Raw genomic sequence first — 25,172 nt, forward strand, 5'->3', positions numbered from 1 at the left:
GCATACCTGTAATGTCCATTTACAATGGTTCTTCAGTAGCCTATACTTCTCAAGCATAGGAATATGCTATACCATTGAGAGAAGAAAAATAACTGTATTTAAATACATACAAAAAGGAAACAGGAAAGTTTTTAACTTAAATCCAGTTCCCAAAGGAAAAAAAAAAAAAAAAAAAAAGCAATTCTATGAACGCTGCCTTTATAACGAACAATCAGAAATTCCACTAAGCTAATTTGACAGAAATTTTTCCTCATTTAAACAACATTACAAAAGTCCTGCATTATAAAATAGGGTAGAATAAATCAGTGTAATCAATAAAACTATACAACATACAAATTACATATCTTCTGAGTGGGCAGTTTAATTCTCTCTCTTTGCAGCCATGACTACAACATGCTCACTAAAAACAACTAACTGCCCAAACTATTGCTTAGTTTGTTTTGTTTAAAAAAGGGTGCAATTTTATTGTATATACAACCAATTTACTGGTAATACCTTGTCTCATAGCAAGGTTCTGACAAAATGTTTGTCTAGGCTTTTTTCCCTTCACTGTGAAGCACTGAAAGCTGCTATTTTTTTTAGTGCACATATGTCTTAATAAAGTAATGCCCAGCTAAGTGCTATAGGGAAGGCAAAGGATGCTGGCTAGAGGATGTGATACCATATACTAACAATCACACAATACAATAGAGCAAAATGACTACTCAACCACTTATCAGACACATATGAAAATCCAAAACATTTTATTTTTTCCTTAAATAGAGAATAACCAGTAAACAATTTTCAGAACTTGGAAGTTTAAAAACGTGCATATAAAAATGGGCATTATATACTTTTATTGAATGTGGATTGATTGCAGTCTGCTAATAAAAATGGGTGTGGGATCTGAAGAAAAAGGAAGTTTTTTTTTTTTTTTAAGGCTTGCTTGTGAAAGGAACAGTTGTAAAACAAAAATTGCTTGAAGCAGGGTTCAGCTTAGTGCTTCACAGTTTGACTGCTTCTCTAAGAAGAGCCCTTCCTGCATGTGCATTCAAAATCACAAAAGTACAAAGACAAACACCTAAAACACACTGCGTCAAGTGCAGCACCAACTTTGGTCAAATAAAAAAAAATTAAAAGAAAAATTAATAATTGCTAAGCTTTTCTACATGATATAAGCAGGTATTGCATATTTTCATATATCTGGGAAAAAAAAAAAAACAAAAACAAAAACAAAACAAAAGGAAGACTCCAAATAAAATGTAAAATGCAGCAACATCCAAAAATACTGATAATCTAGCATCTACAGATCTCAGAATAGCACTGCCACTGACCATACAGGACAATAAACACTACTCCTATCTGCGGAACAACTAACATCCTATTTAATTCTAGATGTTGAAACTGACAATGGCTGACATAAAAGTCACATTTACAAAAAGTGTCTCCAAATGCTTGACTAGGGAAAAACCCCTTTCAATATAGGAACATGTGCAACAATTCCACAAATAATCGCTATCCAGGGCAAGGCACATTGATATGGAATTTTTTTTTTGTTTCGTGCAAATTAAGAAAACAAAACAAAACATTGTTTCAGGGAAAAGATGAGGAGCAAAGTGTCTTCCCAAGAATTTCAGTTACTTGATTGTATAGGACAGTAGTAGAAACCCTTCTGAAGGGTCGAACAAACATAGTTTAAAGGCAAGTGCCTGGAATAGGGATTACAATATTGTGTCTTAATGCACTCTACTTTACCCTACATTAACTATATAAAAATTAGTTACTAACACTAGAACATGCAGAGACTTTCTCTGATTAGCTGGACTTGCCAACCAGAACGTATATATATGTATAGTATAGGAAACCTTCTTAAAGTTGCATGTGAAGCAAAGGGGTGCTCCGCTGTCTGATAGAAAAAATCACTTGCACTCTTTTTTTTTTTTCTTTTTTTTCCTTTTTTTTGTACATAAGATACAGGACGTTTGGGGTCCAAACTTTTTTTTTTTTTTTTTTTTCTTCTTCAGCAAGTGCCCTTGCTTTGAACTGGCATAAGTTGTAATATCAGCATTTGTTTCTGTATTGTTTTCTTCGCAGTCCAGAAAATGTACCAGTTCAGGGACACAAAGGTGTTTTAATTTCTGGACCGTTCTATATTATTCCCAAGGTGTTTGAGAACTGATAAACCCTATATTGCCGGAAACACGTAAAATTTGTCAGAATTGGCATAATCCATTATAGTGACTTTTAGCTTATAAAATTAACAGATATTATGATTTAATTTTAGTTATGTGCTTTGATAACAGAAAATGATTAATTAGCATTTAATGTAGTTAACATATTGTGGTAAAAGCACCATTAGATTTGTTTTTTTTTTTTTTTTTAATTTTCCTTCAGTTTTAAAGGGATACAAGTTCAACAATAAAAAACATAAAAAGCAAAAATAGCTCCCCTTTTTCTTGCAAGGCTGTTTTTTACCCCAATAATTTAGAGTCCTGGGGTGGAAGGACTTGGAAAACAAAAATAGAATTTTCAACAATCTCTATCTTACAAAGATATTTAGCTATCCAATGAAATTGCACTTTACTCAATTCAAAATTCGATTGTTTTGATTGATTCCTGTCAGTTTCTGTCAAAACAGACCAACTTCCCCATTTCTGCGTGAATTTTTGTGTAATTGTTGAAAATTGTTGAAAAATGTTTTTTTTAATGTAAGTGCAGCATTTCAAACTTTTTTTTCTTTTTTTTCTTTTTTTTTTTTTTTTAGTGAATAGTAGTAGTTCGATGTTTTAAATCGCTCTGCAATCGAGTGGAAAAAAATTGTTGACAATGCTCTTATGGTTCATGTTACGTATCTAAGTGCCGACTGTAAAAAAAAAAAAAAAAAAAGAACAACAAAAAAACCTGCATTTTTTTTTTCCGATATGTTACAGAAAAACATGCTCTATGTCTGTCCGGTAAGTTATATATTGCAGAATTCAGCTACTACAAAAGTTATAGTTTAAGTGTGTTTCATGATTTCTCAAGAAGTCTCACACCTGTATGGGAAAAAATCGATGAGGATACTGTAAAACAGTTAGGCTCCATATGGAAAGTGTGTTACAAGAGCGAGTTGGTAAGCAGCAGCAGAGGCTAGTTCTACTCAGTGTCACCTAACGCTTACACTACCAATGAAACACTTCAAAAGTTATGAAGCCCAACCATTTCCAGCACCATAGGAGAAATTACAACAGTCCTAAAGTTGTCTAAAAAAAAAAAAAATCTCGAAAAAGTTACGGCCTTTGCCATTCAACCATAACGTTTGCCATTTCCATGTACGAGTTTGCTGTCGGTGTCTGCTCGCCTCCCCTTCCGCCGATGTGAAGTCGCTGCGCTGCGTTGCTGCTGCTTCGTGTTACAGAGGTGGGAAGGGGTCAGGTGGTCTGTCCGGTGGGTGGTGGGAAGCGGAGACTTTTATCCCAGGTACCAGGACTGCAAGAGAGAAGAGGAGACTTCGTCAGCCCGGCCGCTCGCTTTCGCTGCCGCGGGAAGGGCTCCGAGCGCCGCGGCGATCCTCGGCCGCCAAGAGGGGGGCTAATTGAGGCTGTGACGAATCGACCTAATTACAAAGCTTAATTAAAAATACTGTACAAATCAATATATTTTTTTTTCAGCGACAGTCGCTGGACATAGCTACAGACGAACACGGGGGTCATGTCATGTTACAAGTTATCAATCTTTTTAATAGATTATGTCTTGAAGATCCCTCTAGCTCACTTTTGTCTAATCCCCTGAAAAGGCGATACACATTCGCGTCTCGGTGCCATTTATCACCCTGCAGTCGGGGTTTTCTTGGGTATTTAGGCATGTGCCAGCATAAGCATCTGTTGCTTTATACTGCCCTGCTTCAACTGTCTCACTGGAACAGATGCACAGAAATTCAACAACAGGGCTGTTTTCTTAGGAGAAAGTGGATCGCTAGAGAAAAGCGAGGATAAAGCAAATCTGGGGGAAAGTGGATCAGCGAAAATGTCCCGTATCTCTGGGCATACTTGTGTCTCAAAACAAAACGCAAACCTCAACTAATAGCTTTTCTTTGGGGGAAAAAAAAAAAGATTTTTTTTTTCCCTTTCCAAAGGGAGGAAATTGCCTGGGATTTTAGCTCTGCGGAGCACACAACAATACCGTCCTTAACCCAAAGGCGCAGATGCTGGGGCACAGAAAGCAGCTCCACTCCCCGGCAGGACAACACGTGGGGCTGAGGGGCTGGGACAGTGCCGGGGAGACCCCAAAGGGCCGTGCCAACCCGAACCCCAGATGAATGAGGGCAGTGTAAGGCCCGGGGACACGTCGCGGTGGGAGCACACCAGCGAGCAGCAGCGATTTAGCCCAAAGTAAAACAAAACGAGCAGAAAAGGCCCAGGTATTAGAGAGCTGCTGCTGACACCCCGCGTTTTTAGCCTGGGCCCTGTAATGTATGAGGTGCATACGTGTGCAGGTATAAACTGACGACAAGTTTTACCAACTTTTTCCTCTATTCCTTTTCAGCGTCTGACTTGATTGATAGCACAATCAACCCGGGGAGGATTTATGAACATTTACAGAAAACTCTGAGGCAAGTTTTGTGTGGGACTTCAAGATTATGTGGTCTTGCCATGGAGGTAGGAACCGGTAAAATAAATAGCACGATCGCAGGAGTTGTCCCGCTTCCAGTACACCTCATTAACGAACTCTTCCTTCGCTCGCCCTCCTGAATACAAACACGCCAGTCCCATATCGGCTCCATCTATTGCCTACAGATTTTCTATTTAGACTTAAGCGGGCTGTAATTAAGCGAAATAGCTCTCATATGTAAAGTTCATAAACAGAGAGGAGTTCCTGCAGGATTCGCGAGGCGGTGCCAAGTCCCGGCCCCCTGGTTGTGCGGGGGAGCGGCGCGGGGGCCCTGGGCCCTCCCGGGCCTGGCGGGAGCATCTCCGGCGGCCTTGGGCTGGGCCTGCAGCCGTGGCGAGGCCGCAGCGAGGAGCAAAGGGGTTAAAAATTCAGCGCCGATCGTTTCAAATCTATATCGCAGATGTCCAATTGGCTCCCGTCGCCGCCGGCCCGGCCACATGGCTCGGCAGCCGGGTGACGGCAGCGGGAGCTGCCCTGGCCTCACAAGGCCCCTCTGACTTCGCAGCAGATTGCTCAAAAAAAAAAAAAAAAATAATAATAATAATAACAGAGGAGGACGGGAAGGGAGCTGCCGCGCTGTGGAGGCCGGCTGCTCCCCGCCGGCTCTGAGGGGGGATGAAGGCTGCCTTCCCGCTGCCGGCCCCCGCTTCGGGGATGCCCTGGGCCTGTCCGTCCGTCTGTCCGTGTGCCCGTCCGTCCATCCGTCCATCCGCCCCGTCCGTCCCGCGCGGCCGCGCTCCCCCACGGCCCGGCGCTCCTTCACGCGTCTTGCTATTCAGCCTGCGCCTCGCAGACAAGGTTACCCCAGAGCGGCTCTGTAATCCTTCACTGAAATAGGCTTTATTGATTGCTCTGGTCTATTGTTCCCTTTTCAAGTCCCCCAAGTTCAAGTTCATCCCGGTGTTACATCATGTCTCGTTGCTACGAGCAACCAGACAGCCCCAGACGTGACTGTCATTAGCAAGAGCCGCGCTGCGCCCTCCCACCGCCCGCCAGCCGCTCTGACGTAGCAGCCCGCTGCAAACACATTGAAGTATTTATTCTGCCTAATTTATGACCTACACAGCGAGAGAGACCCCCACTCCAAAAACCAACACTGTTGTGTATTTAATTAATCTGTCTTTCTCTGGCACTTGGGAAAGTTAGACAAAGGTCTAATTATTGTGTTTCGCTCCCCACACTTTTCTTTTTGGGGTGACTATTTGCATGGGAAAAGAAGCGGCGAGGCTCCGCGCGAGTCCCCTCCCTCCAAAACACCTTTTTTTTCTCCCCTGCCCTATTGACATTTCATGAAATACTTTAGCTGCTTAAGGGAATTAGAAAAAAAAATCTGATGTGAATGTAACTCCTTCTGAGTTGGTATTCAGTAACACAAATCAACTCATGACATGTTTAAATTTAAATGCTAACCACACACTCTGAGAGTTACTTTAAAGGTTAGTTTTTAATCAATAGAAGTTGCTGACTCTGGAGTTTTTCGCTGCGCAGTGCAGCTCTGGGGCCTTTGTCTAGCGTTAGGCTTTCAAACTTTTTTTTTCTTGAGATGATTTTAGCAATGATTTGCAGACACAGAGTGCTATTGTGCTCTTGACTAGCAACATGTCAATAAAGGAGTAGAGTTACCATGCACCAGGGTGTCAATATGACTCCTGCAGACACTGCTCAGCCTTAATACCGATGCAAAACTTAATTAACCCTTACGGGATCAAACCCAAACTCCACGGGTATTTTTTAAACTCCCGTGCAGGGGCTCCGGACTGACTTTACTGAAAAGCTGCTTTTAAAGGAGCCAAACTCCAAGTACCTCGCAAACAGCTGCACCGCGCGCTGGCTGTTCCTGCAGCCCGGCTTTGATGAAATGTTTTATGGGCTGAGGCAGCAGAACAGCAAGACAGAGAGTGCATTTACTCATCAGATCCCACCAGCACTGCTCTCAGGATACCGTTTTAATTTAGAGCGTCTTACAGCTGAAATGCACACACAGAATGATCCTCCTTTTCTACTAATCATTCTAATATTAAGATCTCATATCCCCCTCAAGCCTCCTATACATGTCTAAGTCTTCCCGGATTATGTCTGAAGAGCTCCATTGTCCTTCTGAAGCACCTGTGAAACTTTCCTGCAAGGGGAGAGGAGACCTCAGCGCCTCGAATGAGCACGTCCGGGAAGCATATTAAGTGTCGGAGCTCTGATAGTTGTGATCTGCCGGGTGTTTTGCACGGTTAGGGGGCTCGGGGCCGGGGGGGAGAAGCCCAGGTCCATACCTTGGGACTGCTGACTTATTTTTTGCTTTCTTTCAGGGTGCTGCACAACATGGTGCGAGCGGGGCTCTCCCGTTGAGCCCCCTCATGCGTTTTATCCCTTCAGTTCCTGTAATCTATCCGACTACACCCAGCTGGAGAACAGCGTATTGCCTTTCTTAATTTAAAATCTCCATTTAAATCATGTGCACTATCACAATACAGTCAGGATGATATGATCTCCTTGCGTTTTCATAAAAGAGCCAGTATTTTATTTCCTCTCTATTTACTTTGCGGTACTATTGTACCAGCAAGTTTAGAGCTAAATGAATCCAGTGGAGCTAAAGGTCCTACTCCGTGCAATTACTGCCGCACCGCTGTCAGTGCCACCACAGGTCTGTATTGTCCTGCGGAGCATCCTGCTGTCCTTCCCCGGCGCTCAAGGTGAAACATCAGAAAGAATTCTGCAGTCCGGCACGAGATCTTCGCTTCCCTTTCTCCAGTCAAATGAAGAAGTAATCTCATCAGGTCGAAAAGTGCTGACTAAGGATTTAATAAAGTGCCTGCAGATGTGTGTCATCTCTAAGGTATTCAACTCATGTAATGCAAAACAGTTCCACACCGAATGTGCTTATAAAATTCCATTTAACCATTGCAGAGCTCTATTTTACTGTTCTCGGAGGAGTATTATCACACTTTTTTTTTTTTTTCTAATTTACAGCACCATGAAAGTTGAAACTCTATACTGCCAGTATCTGAGAATCCTCACAGTAGTAAGGTTTTATGAACCATAAACAATATCTACTTGACTGAATCCTAAACAGGAAGTCTGAAATGGCAATTATGTGTCTTTGATAGCGGGAGTCTATTTGTTTCTTATGCTGCTCTGAAGATAGCACAGACACACAAAAATCCTTCAGCAACTTCTGACAATCGGGTCCTTTGTATTGGAAGAACAGCGAGGAAGCGCTCCGCGATTCACGATGTTTAAAAGAGAAAAGCTGAAAGTGCCTCATTGACTTCGGTAGCAGTTTCTGCCTGCGTCAGGAACGCAGAAACCGGCCCATTGTTTACAAAAACCTTCTTAAAACAGCCTTCCTGTGCGACATGTTTTATCCCCGGCTCCCTAGCCTAGCCGTGAACACGGCTCATGCGTTTCCAAACAGAAAGACAATCAAACGAAAACTTGTTAAATTTACTTCTACCTGCACATCCCCTGCGCTAACAATGAGGCCTTTCAGCTCGCGCAAAAAGTGAAGGTTGTAAAGCAGCCCTATCTGTTTTTCAAATTAAGAAGTTAAACAAAAGTCCTCAAGGGCAAAGTTTAACGCTGCGGAAGGAGGTTGTTAATGTGGAATCCAGAACTGGGTGTGACAGTTGGCTTATTTCTCCGGGCGATGTGGGTTATTTAAGGACATTCACACATTTGAAACTCTGACAAACTCCACACACAGGAGATTTTTCTTCACCTCATCCACTTAGGGCTAAGACCTGCTCCGCGCCGGCCATTTTCTTTACGATTTGGCCTGGTTGGGCCGTGTTGGTGCGCGGTGCCGGCAGAGCGCCGGCAGCTGTCGGGACTTCAAACGCGTCTGCCGCTGCACCGCGGCCGTTGCTGCCCCTGGCACGGCTGCAGCAAGTTATCACTGCTCCGTCCTGGGCGGGGAAATCCACCTTTGATAAGGGCTTGAATTAAAAAAACCATCAACCTTGCAGCTTTAGAGCTTGCCGGCAAAGAGGCTGTTTGAGCAGCAGAGCTGAACCTGAACCACGACCGCCGGGCACCTGCAAGGATTCATCACGGCGCATCAGTTCATTTGTTTTGTTTGGGGATGACATTTCGGTCATTGCAAGAACTTCAAGGCAATCAGAAACATTAACCCTGGGATGGCACATCGGGGTAACGAGTCCTTCTGGTTTTAAAGATAAAGTGAGAATGTAAACAGCTAGGTAGCAAGCTGGTCTGTTAGACATCGCCTTGTGAAAGCTGCCGGCACGGCTCTTCCCTGTGGCAGGTCATCTGAAAGTAAGAGGCCAGAACTTGGGCTTTGGTATGGTTTCAAAAGGGCTGCCAGGATGAGTGAAGTTTGTGGTAATTCGGCTTCTGGTGCAACTGGAGCGAGGGCTCCTGCCCTTAGAGCAACCACATCCACTTCACCCGTGCCTGCACTCGTCCCACTTTTCTATTGGTTTCTCCAGAGTTTCTCCAGGCATGAAATTTGATCCTACTGTGTAAACCGAAAGGTGAATATTGAAGACAAGGTCACCTTTGTGCCTATGCAAGTTATTTTCTTAGAGCTGGGATTAATTATTTAGTAATTATATTTTCCAAAATGGAATACCAAAAGGGACGTAAGTAGCATGTTGGTCATCCCCAAAGGGACATAAAACAGTGAGTGAATCTTCTGGTTGTCCAAAATCCAAACCCAGGAGAGTCACACGCCCCACTACGAGCATATTTATACTGTCTCGAGGAAGATAAAACCTGTCCCGGGAGGGACACTAGTCTCCAGGCGATGTGTACAGTAGCGCTGCATCCAATAGCTTTTGCGAGAATGCCAATTGTGGCAAACTGCATTAAATTATGTGCAATAATTCTGTAATATGGACTTCTGCCTGCTGACTATTAAAAATGTATAGTAGTCCAAACCACTTCTCTCCTGGGACCAACAAGCTCACTTCAGGCAAGATTTCTGCTTGGGTTCAAACCTCAAGTTGGGAATAGCTCGTGTTTTTAACTAAGTCACCCCAAACCCTCCCAAACCTATGAAAACACACTCATACAGTAACTCCTGCTGTTGTTCCAGACATCTGAATGTTCCAGTAAAGTGTCCCAGCTGGCCCCAGATGTTTCTCAAGTATAAAGCAATGCTCTGAGTGCTGGACCCCCTGCCGCCCGAACCTGAAGCTCAGCGGATTAAAGATTGACTGCGCTATGACATATTCACATTTAGTCTGAATATAATACAGCGAAGACTTATCAATGGCAAATGTTTGAAATGTAATCCAGCAAGCAGAGTAGGCTGGCACTTTGAATATGATGTATAAATAATGTATGGGAACTTAAGATCTAAATTAGATCTACAGGAAGAAAACTTTCCCTTTTCTCTGACTCTAAAAGAAAGTTCTCTCACAATGAGGTCATTTTTATGTCGCCCTTTCGGTTTACAATTGTGCTTTTGGACAGAAGATCTTCATTTTACTTTGGAAACAATTTGTGAGTTAAAGTTTTGCCCCCGCTTTTCTAAACAGTTACGTGAACAAGTTTGTTTATTAGTAAATTGACTTTGAAATCTTCAAAATAACAGCTAAACTTCGTCATACTCTGAAAGCTCACTGCAGTAATGCTAAACCGTAACCCTTGCTGTTAAAAAAAAAAAAAAAGATAGTTGAGTGAAAGAGCGAGGAAAAAAAAAAAAAGAAGGGGAGAAAGAGAGAGAAACAATCCCATTTCGGTTTTTTGTTAGAGGACGGCATACTACATAGATCAGAGACTTTTCAAAAAATAAAAACCCCCACTGTACACAAAGCACAGGAAAATGTGAGGAAAAAAGGAAAAACCTAAAAGCAGCTTAGAATGTGTTAACTCTGCCATTCTGTCAGCTTAAAGAGTATTTTATGCTTGATCAACAGCTCTCTTTTATTATGCTTTTCTTTCATTCATTCAAGACATCAAAGACCAGAACCACCAGTGTACCTGATCTACCAGAAGAACTTGTAAGGGTGTTCTAAAGAAACGGGGGTATTGGGAGCCAGACACCCCTGCGGACAAGGCAGTTCAAAGAGAATATTTCAACAATGATTACATTTTGTAAATCTTTGTACGAAAGACAGCTTATTTCCTGCTTTTTCATGAAAAATAGATTCTATCCATTAAAGTGAGCCCACAGTATGAAAGTTACTTGAGATCTGAGGTACAGCAAGCGGATTAAGTGGATGGTGAGATGAAATCTTTGAGAGAGACGATGGCTTTCTGTGATATTTGTCGCTGCCATAAGGTTTTCTGACTGGGATAGAAACTTTTTTTTATTTTATTTGGAGTCTCGCTGGTGGCAGCGAAGACGTTTGCAAAAGCAAAATAAACCAAAATGAAACAGAAAGGAAAATCCTAACAAATAAAGGAACTAAGAAAACAAATGGTTGCAAAACCCTTTTGACATGTTTAAAAGAAAAAAAAATATATATTTGCCTTACTCCAAAAATCTCAGGCTAGCCATTTAAATCCCACAGATGACTCCAAAGTGCAGCACACAGAATCAAGCCAGCTGTTTACTTTGCAAAGCCCGTGGTGGTTTCTGCATTGATAAACTATATAACCTCACACACACAGAAGGGATTTTAGCTATGCCAGACCTCATTGCTCTGTCCTGGTCTCTTTATGCGCTGTCACAGAATAAAAATGATCCTAACACAAACCCTGAAATAATATCTTGCTCCAGAAAGGACATCTTTGTAGATATTTCCTGAGTAACTGCCAAAAAGATTTTTTTTTTTCACCCATTCATCCTTTCAAAGTTTTGCTACAGACACAGCCAAAATTGTTTGGGAGTCACCAGAAATGACCCAAATATGTCCCACCGGCCAAAAGCAGCTGGGGGGAAGGTGCCCCCGTGCCCAGCGGCCGTGCTGGCTGCGGGCAGAGCCTGGTGGTGGCCGCACCGTCCCCACCTCACCTGGGGCTGCTGGCGGGGCTGCGAGCTGCTCCTCGCCTCCCCAGTCTTGTGCAAGGGGAAGAGGAAATATCAGTGCACGTTTTATCGAAGGAGCAAATAAAGGCCTTAAAAGCTGCCCTGCAGTTTGCATTTGCTATTGTGATTTAAAAGTAAATACGCTGCGAAGGGGTTTTATTTTCTGCACTCTTTATGCCTCACTTTTGAGACCGCCCTGTATTTTATCCTCTAGCAGCACAGTTAAATTTACTCAGAAGCGCCAACAGTTCGACAGTTAAATCTCACTTATTTCTTCCCCTCCGTGAAATAAAGTGCACATCCGGACTGAGATCCGCTTATAACCTCACGCAAGGGGCTCCCACCAGAGCCCTCGGCGCAGGCTGGGACGGCAAACGCGCCGTGCTGCCACTTTCCACCCTTCAGAGAGGAGAAATGAGCCGCTTGGGAGCCTGTTCCCCAAAACCCTCGCCCACCGTCCCCCTGTCCCCACGCTGTGGTGGCCGGGGCCCCCTCCTCGCTCGGCGGCACAAAGCCTGGAGCCTCCAGCCCCGCAGCTCCCGGCCCCTCACAGCCGCCCGCTGCCCGGCCCCGCTCCGGCAGCGCGTTCGCAAGTTCAAGTTCAGGTTTAAGCGAAATAAAACGCTCCTCGGGAGTCTATAGCCAGCCCTCATTTACATGTGATCCCTCTGAACTTCGCCTGCGCCAGCGCGCCCTGTTTCCAGGGCCCGCCGAAGGAATGTTTTACAGTTAGAGCCCGCAGTGCTTTCTCAGGCATTTTAGACCCAGAGGCCCAAGTTTCAAGCTGCAGCATTAAAAGTTTCCACAGAGCTACTGCAGAGAGAGGGAGGAAGGAGGGGGGCAGGGAAATGAGGAGAACAATATCGTCTTAATTGTCTCTATATAGCTCCACAGTTAAAGTATTACTTTTTAAAGGGACATAATTTATTCTAGCGGCACGGTGTTATAACAACCAGTACATACTTTCACCGCGGCGTAACCCGCTCCATTCTTCATTGTGCTCTCTGGTTTTGTTGCTTTTGCAGAACTCCTTGTTACCGAGTCCCCCATACTGTACTTACAGTTTTATTCAATTTAAGCCAGTTCCTGCAGTCCTCAGGCAAGCGAAACTCTCCCGAAGCCTCAGGAGTTTTGCCTGCATCAGGACTGCAAAAATAATCTCCCCACAACCACCATTTCCCCCCGAAAATTTCTGTACTTTTATTGCTTTAGACAATCAGGGAAAGTCATCCAAAAAAAATCAACCCCCGGCCTGGGCCTCCCAAGCTCCATTTGCAGCGAGGCAGCCTGAGCGCGCGCACGCACACACACAGACACAGGCACACAGACACAGACACACGGACACACAGACAGACAGACGGACAGACAGACACACTGCCCCCAGCCCCTGCCTGCTGCAGGGAGCTGCATGCACGGGGTGGCAGGGGGGACAGGGCTGAGCCGCTGTGAAGGCTCCGTTTTTGGGAAGTTTTGGGGCACAAAGGGGAGTTTTGAGCTGTTTTTCTGGCTTGCCCTGCGAGTCCTATTAGAGCAAGAGGAAAGTGCAGGGAGGGGAATTAATAACCCGAGCTGGAGGGAGAGAGAGAGAGTGCTCCGCACCAGGCTCCGAAATCCTCCCAAAAGCCTTCGGTGCCTGGTCTCTGCCCGGCACCGAATGTCTGTGGGTGAAGCAGACAAATGAGCAGTCACGCCGTGCTGCCGGGAAGGCAAAGGCAGCACGAGTGAGCCGATAAAGGCAGGGCAGGAACAGGGGGGATGCCCGGGCAAGGGGCAGCGGGGCAGGAGGGATGGGGCTGTGAGGACTGACAGACAGATTGGGGGCTGGGGACAGGGGATTTGAGGCAATGGGACGTCTGAGGTGGGCAGTGAAATTGGAGAGACCTCAGGAAGGGAAGAGGGACCAGGATTTCTGCAGGTCCTAGGTGTGCTGGGCAAGGAGACCCGAACCATCCCCAAATTAACATGGCCAGGAATAGGGGCATGAGGGAAAGTCTGGAGTTTTTGCCACATTGACCTTAAAATTAGACACTGAGCTGGAGGAATAACAAATCAATTCAGCAATGAACCCCCACCCCCCTTCCCAAATCTCCCCTTACAAAAAAAAAGAAAACCGAGAGGGCATTGAGCTGAGCAACAACAACAAAAAAGCCTCCTGAATGCGAGAACTTTTGATGTCTGCATTTCTCCTGATGCTTTGTACCTCGCTAAACTGAACAAACTGCTCCGAGGAAAGTTCAAGGCCGTGCACAATCCTCGGGCCCCGGGTGTGCAGCGGCGGCGATGCCGGGGCTTCTCACGTTACACAGCGGTGACCCGGTGGCCAGGGACAGGACGTGGTGGCCCAGCAGCCCCGTCCAGCTCCGTGCGAGCCAGCGGGGTGGGGACGACACAGGATCTGGGTGACCGGGGCTCGGAAAGGACGCAGATAACTCCGTTATCTGCCTCCGAGCGAGGGGGGGGGCGTATGAGACGTGGCTGGCGAAAGGGAGTTGGGTCTCGGCCTAGCGGGGAGAGATTTTCACACATACTGCGAGATGCCAGTGAGAGTCCTGGTGGAGTGTAAAGTCATTAAGTGAGATGAAATTAAACAATTTAGTTACTTCTGCTTCATCATATTTGTGCAGTATGGCGGGCAGAATGGATTGCTACTAATGATCAAATTTAGTAATACTAATTAAACTATCTCAATTTAATTAATACTAACAGAGAAAACAGATGAAATTACTAATGTAAACCTTGAACTTAAAATCAAAAGGTGCCTCTTCGCTTTTATGAGTCACTGAATGTGGGGCTTTTCTCTGAAAATAGACTGTAGAAGTGGCTCTTTGTACTCAGTAAGTAAGCTGCTCCATTGTGCTGAGAACTGCAGCTCTCCCCCTATATATATATTTTTTAAATGTTACTACTTTTACTCCTCATACTCCTGAAAAGCCTCCAGCCACTGCAGGAGGACCCGAGCTCTGTTTTGACTCACACTGCATCAACCGAAGTGATAAAGCAGCTACAGTTCCTGGGACGGATTCTGCCCTCATCACTGCTGTTACCAGCACAAAGAGTTTATAAAGTGCCTGTGGAGCCTCCCCTCTTACCGGGAACAAACCAGGCAAAACACAACCTGTTGTGTACTTTCAGATAGAGCTGATGAGACCAGTAAATTGGGGAAATACCCAAACTAAACCCGTCTCTACATCAAGGAATATTCTTTTAGATTCACTGAGAGATTCTACCTGCAGCCACAAAACGAAAATTTTAGATATACATGATTACCTCAGTTCAAGCCTTCCCTCTATAAAGTGATTGTGAATTTTAACCCTTATCACATTTACTTGAAAAAGACTAGATTTACTCTATTGTGCATAGCTAGAAGCAAAATATAAATACAATCAAACAAAAAGATTATTGTATTTCTAAAGCAAACTCTTGCCAATAGCAAATCTTCCATCTCCTGCTCTCATCAACTTCAATGAATGTACAGTCGGGTCCAATACCATAGATTTACAGATGTGATCTTTAACCCAAAAGACTACAAGAAAGTACTTTAAAAAAAAAAAAGAGAGAGAGAGACAGAGCCAAACAATAAATGTTATGTGTAAAAATGTTCCTGAAAAATCTCAAAACTCATTGTTTAGCACATGCAAGGATGAATGGAAAAAAAAATCCCACATGCAGATCTATTGCCACACTTAAAAAAATGGAGTTATAGCAAATGCACAAAAGGGTATCTAAAGTTGTATTAAGTTGCTCCAAGCAATGCAGAAATTTTTGTGTTCAGTCAGTGGTAGTGATTTTTGTTAGTTTTATCTCATAACTAAAATTACATTTGATTGACTTCTGAAATGTATTTACCTGCATCTCTTCATGTGTAATAACTAGATGTAAGAGTTGGTTCATGTGAGTGAAGATGCCAAAAATATTAATAATCAAAGTAACTAAAGGCTACATAGTTCAGCCAACAAGATATGTTCAGGTGTAGCCTCATGATTTCTTAATATTAGATTTTTTTTAAAAAAGATCTTTTTTATTGGATTAAACTTTTCCAGTGCCACCTCTGTTCAAGTAGAATATGCTATAAAAACAACTACCTAAAAACCAATACGCTTAGCTCTTCTGAACTGGTCACACTAAAACCAGGTAAAACTTGAAAGCTAAATCTTGGCACACTTAGTAATCCTCACTAAGAACAGACATCTTTGTTAAATTTAAAATATAAACAAGTTTTAATAAAATTACACTAACTTTGCCATATCATTTTGCTCTACTCCTTTTGAAGCCCAAATCTTTCTCTGCATGCTTTTCACATTTGTCTAGGATGGTCCAGCACTAGGAGGAGTGATGCTCGTTGTCTTGCAAACATGAGATCTGCTGCAAACTGGAGAGTCCTTCTCCATTAAGAAATTGCTTCTCATGTTTTGGGCCCTTCTTACGGAACTTCCTATTAATTTCAGAGCAAGATAGTCTACTTTGTAAGGTGTTCACTTCTGAAGCTTGTTTATTCCTTGCCCTCTCTGTTAAGCCCGTTAAGCAACGGTAGTTCTTAGAACAGAAGAAACTTAATGCCTACCCACTGGAAGCTTGTAGGGACCGTGGCCTTTAATTTTTGACCTTCACTGTACATTGTGGTCCTAATCCTTTGACTGCAGAATTGTTAAAAAGTATATATGGCAGTTGGCAAAAATCTTAATGTTCCAGTAAATGCAAAAGCCATAAATTCAGCTGCTGACCTTTTCCATCCAGGTCACATGTGACACCTACTGGAGTTTGTCAGGCTGTGTGGAATTTATAGAGCTCATATAGGTATCAGCTGCGAAAGCTGAACTTTCATGAAATGTCTTTCAAAGGCACTTCTAAAACCCTTGTAAAAAGTCAGTATGTCTTTTTTTAAGGGTATACATTCTACATGGATTTTAAAAGGTCTCACCATGCCATCTCTGCAAATCTTCAACACTCATGAAACTTCAGCTCTTAAATTAATACTCTTTACAAAATAGAGAAATCAGGCCAGGCATGTAATTGCTGTGATTACCAACTTCTATCAGCCCTTCTCCAAGCCTGCAGAATACCCTAAAGGTCTACACACTTTTTTCTTTCTCACGAGCAGCTCTCCGCCTCTCCTGGAAATCAATTGTATTGATGGTGTATTGTCAGTCAAAGAAATATGATTTGATAGTACCCTAAAGCAGTTGCAAAAGAAGGGAAGGAATACAAAACCTACTCAAGTCCACACCGTGAGTGTGAGATCAATGTTTTCAATAATACGTTTGCCGCCATGTAGCACCCTAACTGTCGCAATTAATAATGTAGAAGGAACTGATTAACTTAAGTAAAGTGCCCTCCGCTGTGTAAACACATAAAGATCTATAGGGCAAAAGAGGAAAGAAAGAACAAAACGTCATTTTTATATTTTATGTGGACACATTCTTGCTTTCCATTCTGCTCTTGTAACAATTACTGTACTAGCCACTCTGACAGAGTCAATAAATCGATCCGGGACCTGATGCAGCACTGAGGCAGACTAATCCAATACAGCATTATCTGCAATGGAGGCTGGGGGCGGGCGTGGGGTGGCAGGAAATCAGCTAAGTCAAGTAAAAGCAGTAAGAGGTACGTAACTATAAGCTGGCTTTATACTTGTACGTTTGGTCTGTGTGTGTACATATGCATGTGGAGGAAATGTGTAACTCTGCAGGAGGAAAGCACGTGGTCACCAGGAGCGTGTGGTTCAGCGAGGACCTGCACCCCATCCAATTAATGAGCTGGGCAGCGTGGCTGATGGCACACAGCCACAAGGTGTACAACCTGGCTGTGCTTTGAGCATCCTGGATTTGAAAGAACCGATGTGTGCCTCCCCCACCACACAAAGGTCAAAACCTGCTCCTGTCTTGGAGCACGACCTCCACTACAGCAGCGAGCCACTGCAGCCACTTGGCCACCGACAAACAAATCTGGGAGTCCCCTGCCACGCACTCCGTACCTGTGAACAGAGGAGCTGTCATTTTTGTCAGACTAAATGGTCACTGGGGCCTGGTATTGTGTCTCTGACAGTGGCTACACTCCTCTTCCGAGCAAGATGCAAGAGTTCCCTACAGAGGAGACAGGCCAAAATGATTTGGCCGGAGGGGAAGCTTCTTCCCACCCCATGCAGTAAGTGGTAGGCCTTGTAAATACATGTTAGTGGGGAATAGGAGACTGAAAAAATAAGACAGTTTCCTGCTGAATGGAAAAAAGAAAACTGTTTTTTTGGCAGAAGTTCTTCAAGAAGGAGAACACAGGCCATTGTTATTATGAAGACTTTTCAATGAAAATGCAGAAAATCATTGCCTTTTAGAGTAATTGTTTAGCTAAAGAAAGGTTACACAGCTTGTAGAGAATTTAGTAAGAAATTAAATCTCTCCAGCTCATTCATCATATTTCTGCATTTGCCAACTCTTCCCACCAGGCCCACACTTACTTCTTCTCTCTCTTCTCCCCTACTGTGGAGCATAAGTAATGGCCATAAAACCCACAGAAAGGGTGCCTTACGCACAGGCTTCCTGTTTATTGTAAAGAGGGGAAAAATGCAGTAAGTTTAATAGCTTAGTTTGGGAAATTCGTCTATGTCCATTGTAAATAATTGCATGCTATATCTATTGGAAATAGGATGCTTAGTGTTAGTTTCCAAAAAAAAAAAGTCTGAACCGCTCACTGGAGCCTGCAAGGAGGAGGAAGAAAAAGCAGAGGAAAAAGGATCACCCCTGCCGAGGAGTAACCCAGGCATTTCTGAACTGATTGGGCTCCAACCCACTTTGAAGATAAGGCCACATGATGGTACTAAGTCTTCTATGAACCTTTACCTTTATAGTGCAACATGTGCTTTCTTCCCGAGGCATACTGTTCTCCGCTGCTTTTTAAGAACTGATTTGAGAGTGAAATTTCATACTGCCCCTCTGCGCGAGAGCTCAATTAAATGGGCTTTGTGCACTGAGCTGAACAGACACTGAAGGGAATGGGAATTGGGAAGTGACCCTGATTTCTGGTCACCTTTGTATCTCCTCTCTGTGGAGCACACACCGGACTGTCATTAGCAGCTGTGATCAGAGCAGCACGTTCACACTCGTGCAGCACTGGGGACTTGTGGCTACAGAGCTATTATGTGATCAGGGGCACATCAAGAGCACCACGACTGCATGCGGGCTCTTTGCTCCCATCATGGTGGAACCATCTCAATTTTAACTCAGCAAAGGATTCAGCCCGCATTTCCTCAACTGATTTCCACAAAAGAGAAGAGCGAGTTTAATACGGCTAAACACAGAGCAAAGGCAGAATCTGAAATCTTTCAGCTTCCCAGGGTCTGAGACCTGTTGGTGCTTGATAGAGACTGACACTGCTTTCGCTGTGCTCACACTTTTAGACCTGTGTCACCTTTTTAAAGCCATCTCCAGACCACCCTCAGGGTCAGACCTCTACAGCTGCTTGGAGGGTAAAAGGTGAAAGACAGCACCAGCACTCAGGTCATGTATCAGTAGCGTGGTGCCACTGGTTCTGCAGCAGGACGGTTTTTGATCAGGCACTGTAACTCCAGCGGTCACGGTAGGGCTTTAGCCCACAAGAACCCATCCTCCTTCAGTGCCCTTCAGCCCAGGCAATTGGTGTAAGCTGTGGTCACACATACAACTTTCTCCTCACACGCCCAACTGTTCATTATGTTTCTGTCTCTGATCTCCATTTTGGCTCTCTCATTTCATATGTATGACAAATCTCTAGTAGGAAAGCAATCCACAAGGGCACAGGGCCCACAGACACCCCAGAGCAATCTAAAACTCTGATGCTGCTTTGGACACTGCAGCTCTGCTGGGAGAGCAAATTTCTGTTCTCCACCCAGGTCAGACGTCATTCCTGGGCTCAAATCACCTTCTGAAGCTGCCACTACATTCACTGCTATGGGCCAAGAAAAGGCGAGGGGTAATTAAGGCCCTGCTTAAAAGTGCTGTGTAGTTTACGTTTCTTCCAAAGCCACACGTGCTTGCCTACTGAGGTTACCTTACGGAATATGTAGTCCTCGGGGGACTGAGCTGATTAAAACAAATGCTTCTAAATTAGTGTTCTTCATCTTCATTCATGCTCAAACACAAGTGGTGCTTTCAGCCCTTGGGATAAGTGTTCCTATCCAGGGGAGGAACAGTCACCTGAGCAACAAGTAGCGCTGGCCTGGCTTATAAATAGTCCTGCTCAGAACCCCCAAAATAAAAGGCCTGATCTTGTTCCTGCGGCCTCTCATGTTCTCTGCACGTCCCCTGCCATGTACAAACCGCACACACCCCTTGCACTTCTGGACACGAACTGCTTGGTGCGGCGAAGCGGTGGCTCAGCTGTTAGCACACGGCAGCAATACCACAAAATCCTGACCTTGCCCTTCCTCCCCGCGGGCCAGCAGGTGCTACGTGTCTGCCCAGCGCAATTCCTGGGCTCTGGGAAACGGGAGACAGAGGGAAGGGTGCAGAGGCAGAAAAGGACAGGCAGCTTGTGGCACTCATTAATAAAGCCCATCAACACGAGCTGTGCACGAGGCTGGCAGCTCGGCATCCCTTCCTGACAGTGCAAAGGGCAGGGCGCCGTGGCAGAGGTTCAGTGAGAAGCAAAAAAAAAGGAAAATCCCCGTGAAGCAAAGCACATGTTTTATTTGTCAAAAAGGAAAATGTGTGCACTGGTTTCTTTCTTCCATAGGGTGGCAATGGAACCTGGGCACAGAACAGCCGTGCAGTTTTCAGCCGCAGGAGCGGTAGCTCTGGAGGAGCTGCATTAGCTTCCCACTCGAGGTGCTGACTTTGATCTATGAATCCTCCACCGTTTCGGCCCTTGCTACCTGCGAGGCTGCCTCCCTGCCTCCCCCCTGCCCGCGCCGCCTCCAGCCGCAGCGAGGGGCATCACCTGCACCGCATTCCTCCGAATTAAGTGTCTAGGCAGCGCGGACTGGCTGTTATCGCAGAAGGACCATCTACTCTGGAATTTGCCTCCCTCCCTTGCCTGACAGAGCTCACATCTGCTAACCTACAGGACACGGCATAAAGCTCATTTTTTTTCCCCGCGTGCCCTTTGTTTTAAAGTGCTGCCAGTGAAAAATCACAGGTTGCAGTTTGTTTTCTAAAAGGATTATGGGGAAGTAAAACAGTCTTTCCCTCGTCCCCAGAAAAGAAAGTAATTGCACAATTAGATTTGTATATGCACCTGAGGCATGAGGTGGCTTTTTTAGAGATAAAGAAAAGCTTGAAAAAAAGAAGCTACAAAGATACCAGTATCTAATTCAGGAAATGCAGAGAACAGGAGCAGATCTAGAGAAGTTATTTCCTTACACTATCAACACAGCATCCCTTTTGCTGAACTTCAGTGATTTCCCCCTAACTTAATAAGCAAAAGGGGGACTGGGGCTGTTCTTCCGAGCTTGCTGTTGTTCACACTGGTAGTTTTCCCAAATAGCAAAGCTTGTTTATTTTTTTTTCTTTATTTTCTTTTCTTATACTTTATTGTGGTGTGCTAGGTAAAGTTATGGGCTTTTTGTTTTAATTGTTTCCATTAGAAAGGATTAGTTCTGTCTAGAGCGCTACTGTGGCTGGGTGGCTGTAGGGCCCCATCAGGGGAAGTCTGAGCAGACAAGACCTTGGCTTCTTTGGCTCTAGCTCTGAGATCCTGCAAAGGCAGAATTAGGAAGAGCTGCTACTTCTGTTCTTCTAGCAAATAGTTTTATCCTTTCCTAGAGAAATGTATGGGAATATTTTTTATTTTTTTTTATGCTTAACTAAGTTTTAGAAACCAACTGGGATGAATCTGATATAAAGCATGTTTACATTAGAGAGAGATTTTTCCTGAAGCAGCTGGTCAAGAGGGTATACGATGCATTTTCTTTCTTAAGCAGAGCAGAAAAGCATCCAGTTTCTTACAGGTGGTAAAGCAGTTGATCCTCTGCCTAGGTGGCTGCAGTGGGAGGCAGTGTTTGTTCCGTGCATCCCAGTAACCTCACCCTGCAGGGCACACAGCTCCCGTCAGGTAGGAGGGATTGGATGCAATAGGCATGTGTTGCTCGGGAGCTGTTTTTAGCATCCCAAGTACAATTTCCAGGAAGATGTAGAGTAAGTAGGTGGCAAACAGGACTCAGTCTAGTAAACGATGTTTAGTGGAAGTGGAGCTGCAGCACACAGAGTACTTATAATCCCTAGAGGAATTTCATAGTACGGAGCAAAGTGAGGGCATTAGAGATTGACCAGTGCCGTTTAGAGCAGCGAGTGACAGCACAAACCAAGAGCAGGTTTCTAGTTTAGTGTTACTTGCTGTGCAAGCTGTGAGCACGTATCCTGTGTTACACAATTGCTTTTATCGCTTGGTTAGGGAAAAAAAGAAAAACAACAAACTCAGACCCCTTTATTCTCTATTAGTGTTGTTGATACTGATAGGTTAGTCCCTAATTAATGTGATGGTACTTTCCCATTCCTCTACCGCTCTCCTTATTACAAGTCCCTGGCAATACGAGAGGCAGATCTATTACTTAGTCATGAGGCATCTAGACCAGCTTGCTTTTGAAACTAAAGCCTGTGTACCCCGGGCATACTGTATTTCTGATTTGCATATGGAAAAGGCAGTTAAAAAGCTGATGTCCCCATATTGCTTGCAAGTCAAGTAGCAAAAGTAAATGATTTATCAAGCAAAGGTTACAACACCTGTGCCTTTATGTCAACATACACGGAGGATGCCAAGTCAAGTGTTTCTTCTAATAGCTCAAACAGAAATTTAGATTCAAACAACCCCCCAGATAGGACAATTATGTGGTGAGCCGCCGGAGCGGCAGAGTGACGGAGCGGGTGAGCAAAGGCAGCATCTGAAAAAGCAAACCAACTGAAAAGTTTTGAAGTGGCTAAGAACTGGCAAACCCGACAGCCCTTTTGGGGCTTTCATTACTGAATCAGAACTACTGACTTAAATCAGTTTATTTCCTGGTCTCCTGTGTCACGAAGATGTAGTCTGGCTACAACATTTGTTGATACAGCCTTTCTCTAAGTAAAATATTATATAAATGGTAAAAAATTCCTTTAAGGGATTATGTTTGAAGCAATCTGACATAAATTAGGACATGCTTCTAATGGAAATGTCTACTGCTAATTTTTATAATGCCCATTAAGAAAGGCATGTACTGGTTTGGGTTGTTTAAAAACAGCACAGGACAGAACGATCCTTGCTCAAACCCTGCCATGCTGTTGTACATTTGTCTGCGATTTTATTCCAATGTTCTGTGAAAGCCCGCGAATGCCCATGTATGGGAAATGGGACTTCTGCACAACGCCACTGCCACATCCCCGCGCACAGACGCGCCTTTGCAGCACTTTAAGTCTAATAACCACAATGTATAACTGGTGCCTGTAGTCAAATGACCCACCAACTGAAAGAGAAAATCAGACCAACTAAATCGCTGATCATAAAAAAAAAGACATTCAGATACAGTCTTTTTTTTTTTTTTTTTTTTTTGATTGCAGCAGTAAGGAGTTGCTTAACCCTTATATTTTAGCTACCAGCTTGATTTTCAGAAGCTTTCAGTGTTCACTGCTTCCTCTTGTCTAAGGAAGCCGTGTGTCCTGACTGTTCGTGGTCCTCAGGACCCATATCTTAGCCCGAGTCTGAATGTGCTATAAAAATCCTGATGGAAAGCAGCCATCCCAGCTGCTTTTAATAACACAGTCTTATTTGTTTTTATATTTTCATTTTGAAAATATCCTAAGTGATCCTCCTAATTTATACACTAATGTCCTGCAAAAAAATTACAAAAGCACGTCTTTGTTTAGAGGAATGCTAAGCAAATCCCAAATCATTGCAGTTCGTATTTTTACCTCACTCCTATGATTTAAAACATGGTCAACTTCAGAGTTGTTTCATGAATAAGTAGTGAGCTTTACTGATAAATTATATATTTAGTATCAAGTGGGTTGTGGTGGTGTAATGATGTATAGAAGCACGGAGATGCAGCTGGAGTCAGAGACTGGAAGTCAGTCTCCTTACCCACTGCAGCATGTTTGACTTTAATTGAAAGCCATGCTCCAGTATTGTTTTTCACTGTACAGCATTGTTATTCACTACACTGCATTACATAGAAGCACTTAAAGTAAGGCTAGAGCACTTTAAAATGATTTAAGTCATAAATAAGGAGGATAAAAGTTTACAGTCAACAAACTTATCTGGGAAACCTAGGCTGCAGGATGCAAATAAGTTTAGAATATTTTGGAGACTTAATACTGTTGTGTCTTACTACATAATCAATTTACCAACTAGTTGTTTTTCAAGTCTTTTGGAAAAGGTAATGTAGCATTCTCCAAAGGGTTTCAAGTTTCCTGAGCTATGAAGAAAAAGACCAAATGCTTAAGGACTTTAACAGTATACCTTAACGTTCCCGTTTCCTGCTTTCAGTGTATTTGTGTGCATTTCAGTTGTTTCCACGATGACTGGAGAAATATGATTTAAATGTGAAGGCACATTAAAACTTGTCACGTAAATGAACCAAATAAAGGAAGAGGCCTGAAAAGTGGGGGTGCAGGTTGAGTTAATGTGTAAAAAAAAAAATCAGAACCTGATGAGTTAAAACCCTGCTCTACGCTGCTGGTGTACTCTCTGTGACCCTATTTAATGCAGAGAAGGTTTGAGATCCGATGCAGTTTAACCTGTGCTGTCGACAGAGCTATAAACTAAAGCCCCTAACAAATTGTACACAAAGAACAGATAGCAAGAAAACACATTGTGTACACAGGCATCTGGCTGCTGCCCTGTAAACTGAAAATCTTTGGTAATGAGTGACGTGGGTGTTTCACTGTCAGCATAGGTGCTGGAGCTGTCACGAGGAAGAGTCCGTGTTCATGGATACACTGGACTGTGGCAAGCGCCAGCCAGGAATCTGCACACTAATTGTGCAGATGCAAATAACTGATTTGAAAGAACTTATAAAAGCTAGAAGTAGTACTCTGCAGTTTGTTAGTTACTTAAATTATTACTTTTTAGTCATCCCAGCCAGCTAAGAACAAAATTACAAATATTTCTCGATGTTAGCCTTTGAAAGAATTGTAATGTAGTTAAGCAATCACTTAAAACTACAAACTAAAGTTGTCCTAAAACACTACTGCTACTCACTTCTTTATACCTTCTCCCCCATGATAACGTGATATTAAGCATAGACTTAATTTTTTCAACATCTGGCTCAAATTAGCTGCTAACAAAACTGCCAACAACTATTTTCTTAATCGACCCTGGGAATTTGATACAGCTTGGAAAAAGCACATTTAAACCTTGTCCTTCTCCTAAAGAAACACAAATGTTTACTTGAGCTTCTGATTCGACCATAGCAGGTCTATGAATTCAGTTAACCCAGCTTTATAGGCCTGCCTCAACTGGACTTTTTTCTCTTTGTGTAGGGAAACAGATGTGCTTGCAATTACAAAATCGCCTGCTCGCTCAAAACCCACCATGCAAGCAGCCAACCAGGAATTCGAGTCTATTTTTTTTATGTGGAAGTCCTTGGCAAAACCTCCCGTTGGATTCGGCGGGGGACTAAGGTGCACTGTTACCTGATGGGTCTCTCTCAGCTCCTTTTGCGTTTGCAATTAAATGCAAC

The 25,172-nt window shown here is 43.7% G+C and overlaps 1 protein-coding gene across 16 annotated transcripts in view; it reads right to left on the bottom strand.

The window, feature by feature from the left end:
- The window catches only part of NFIA (nuclear factor I A), a 348,730-nt gene that overhangs the window by 3,703 nt on the left and 319,855 nt on the right, over positions 1 to 25,172 (bottom strand). For all 16 annotated transcript variants that reach the window (XM_068690696.1, XM_068690694.1, XM_068690697.1 and 13 more), the window contains one exon: positions 1 to 3,447. This exon is cut by the window's left edge and continues 3,703 nt beyond it. In XM_068690696.1, the coding sequence (XP_068546797.1) occupies positions 3,371 to 3,447 (77 nt within the window). In that variant the 3' untranslated portion in view covers positions 1 to 3,370. The remainder of the gene's footprint in view (positions 3,448 to 25,172) is intronic.

This window comes from Anas acuta, chromosome 8, assembly GCF_963932015.1.
Source record: "Anas acuta chromosome 8, bAnaAcu1.1, whole genome shotgun sequence".
Taxonomy (NCBI): domain Eukaryota; kingdom Metazoa; phylum Chordata; class Aves; order Anseriformes; family Anatidae; genus Anas; species Anas acuta.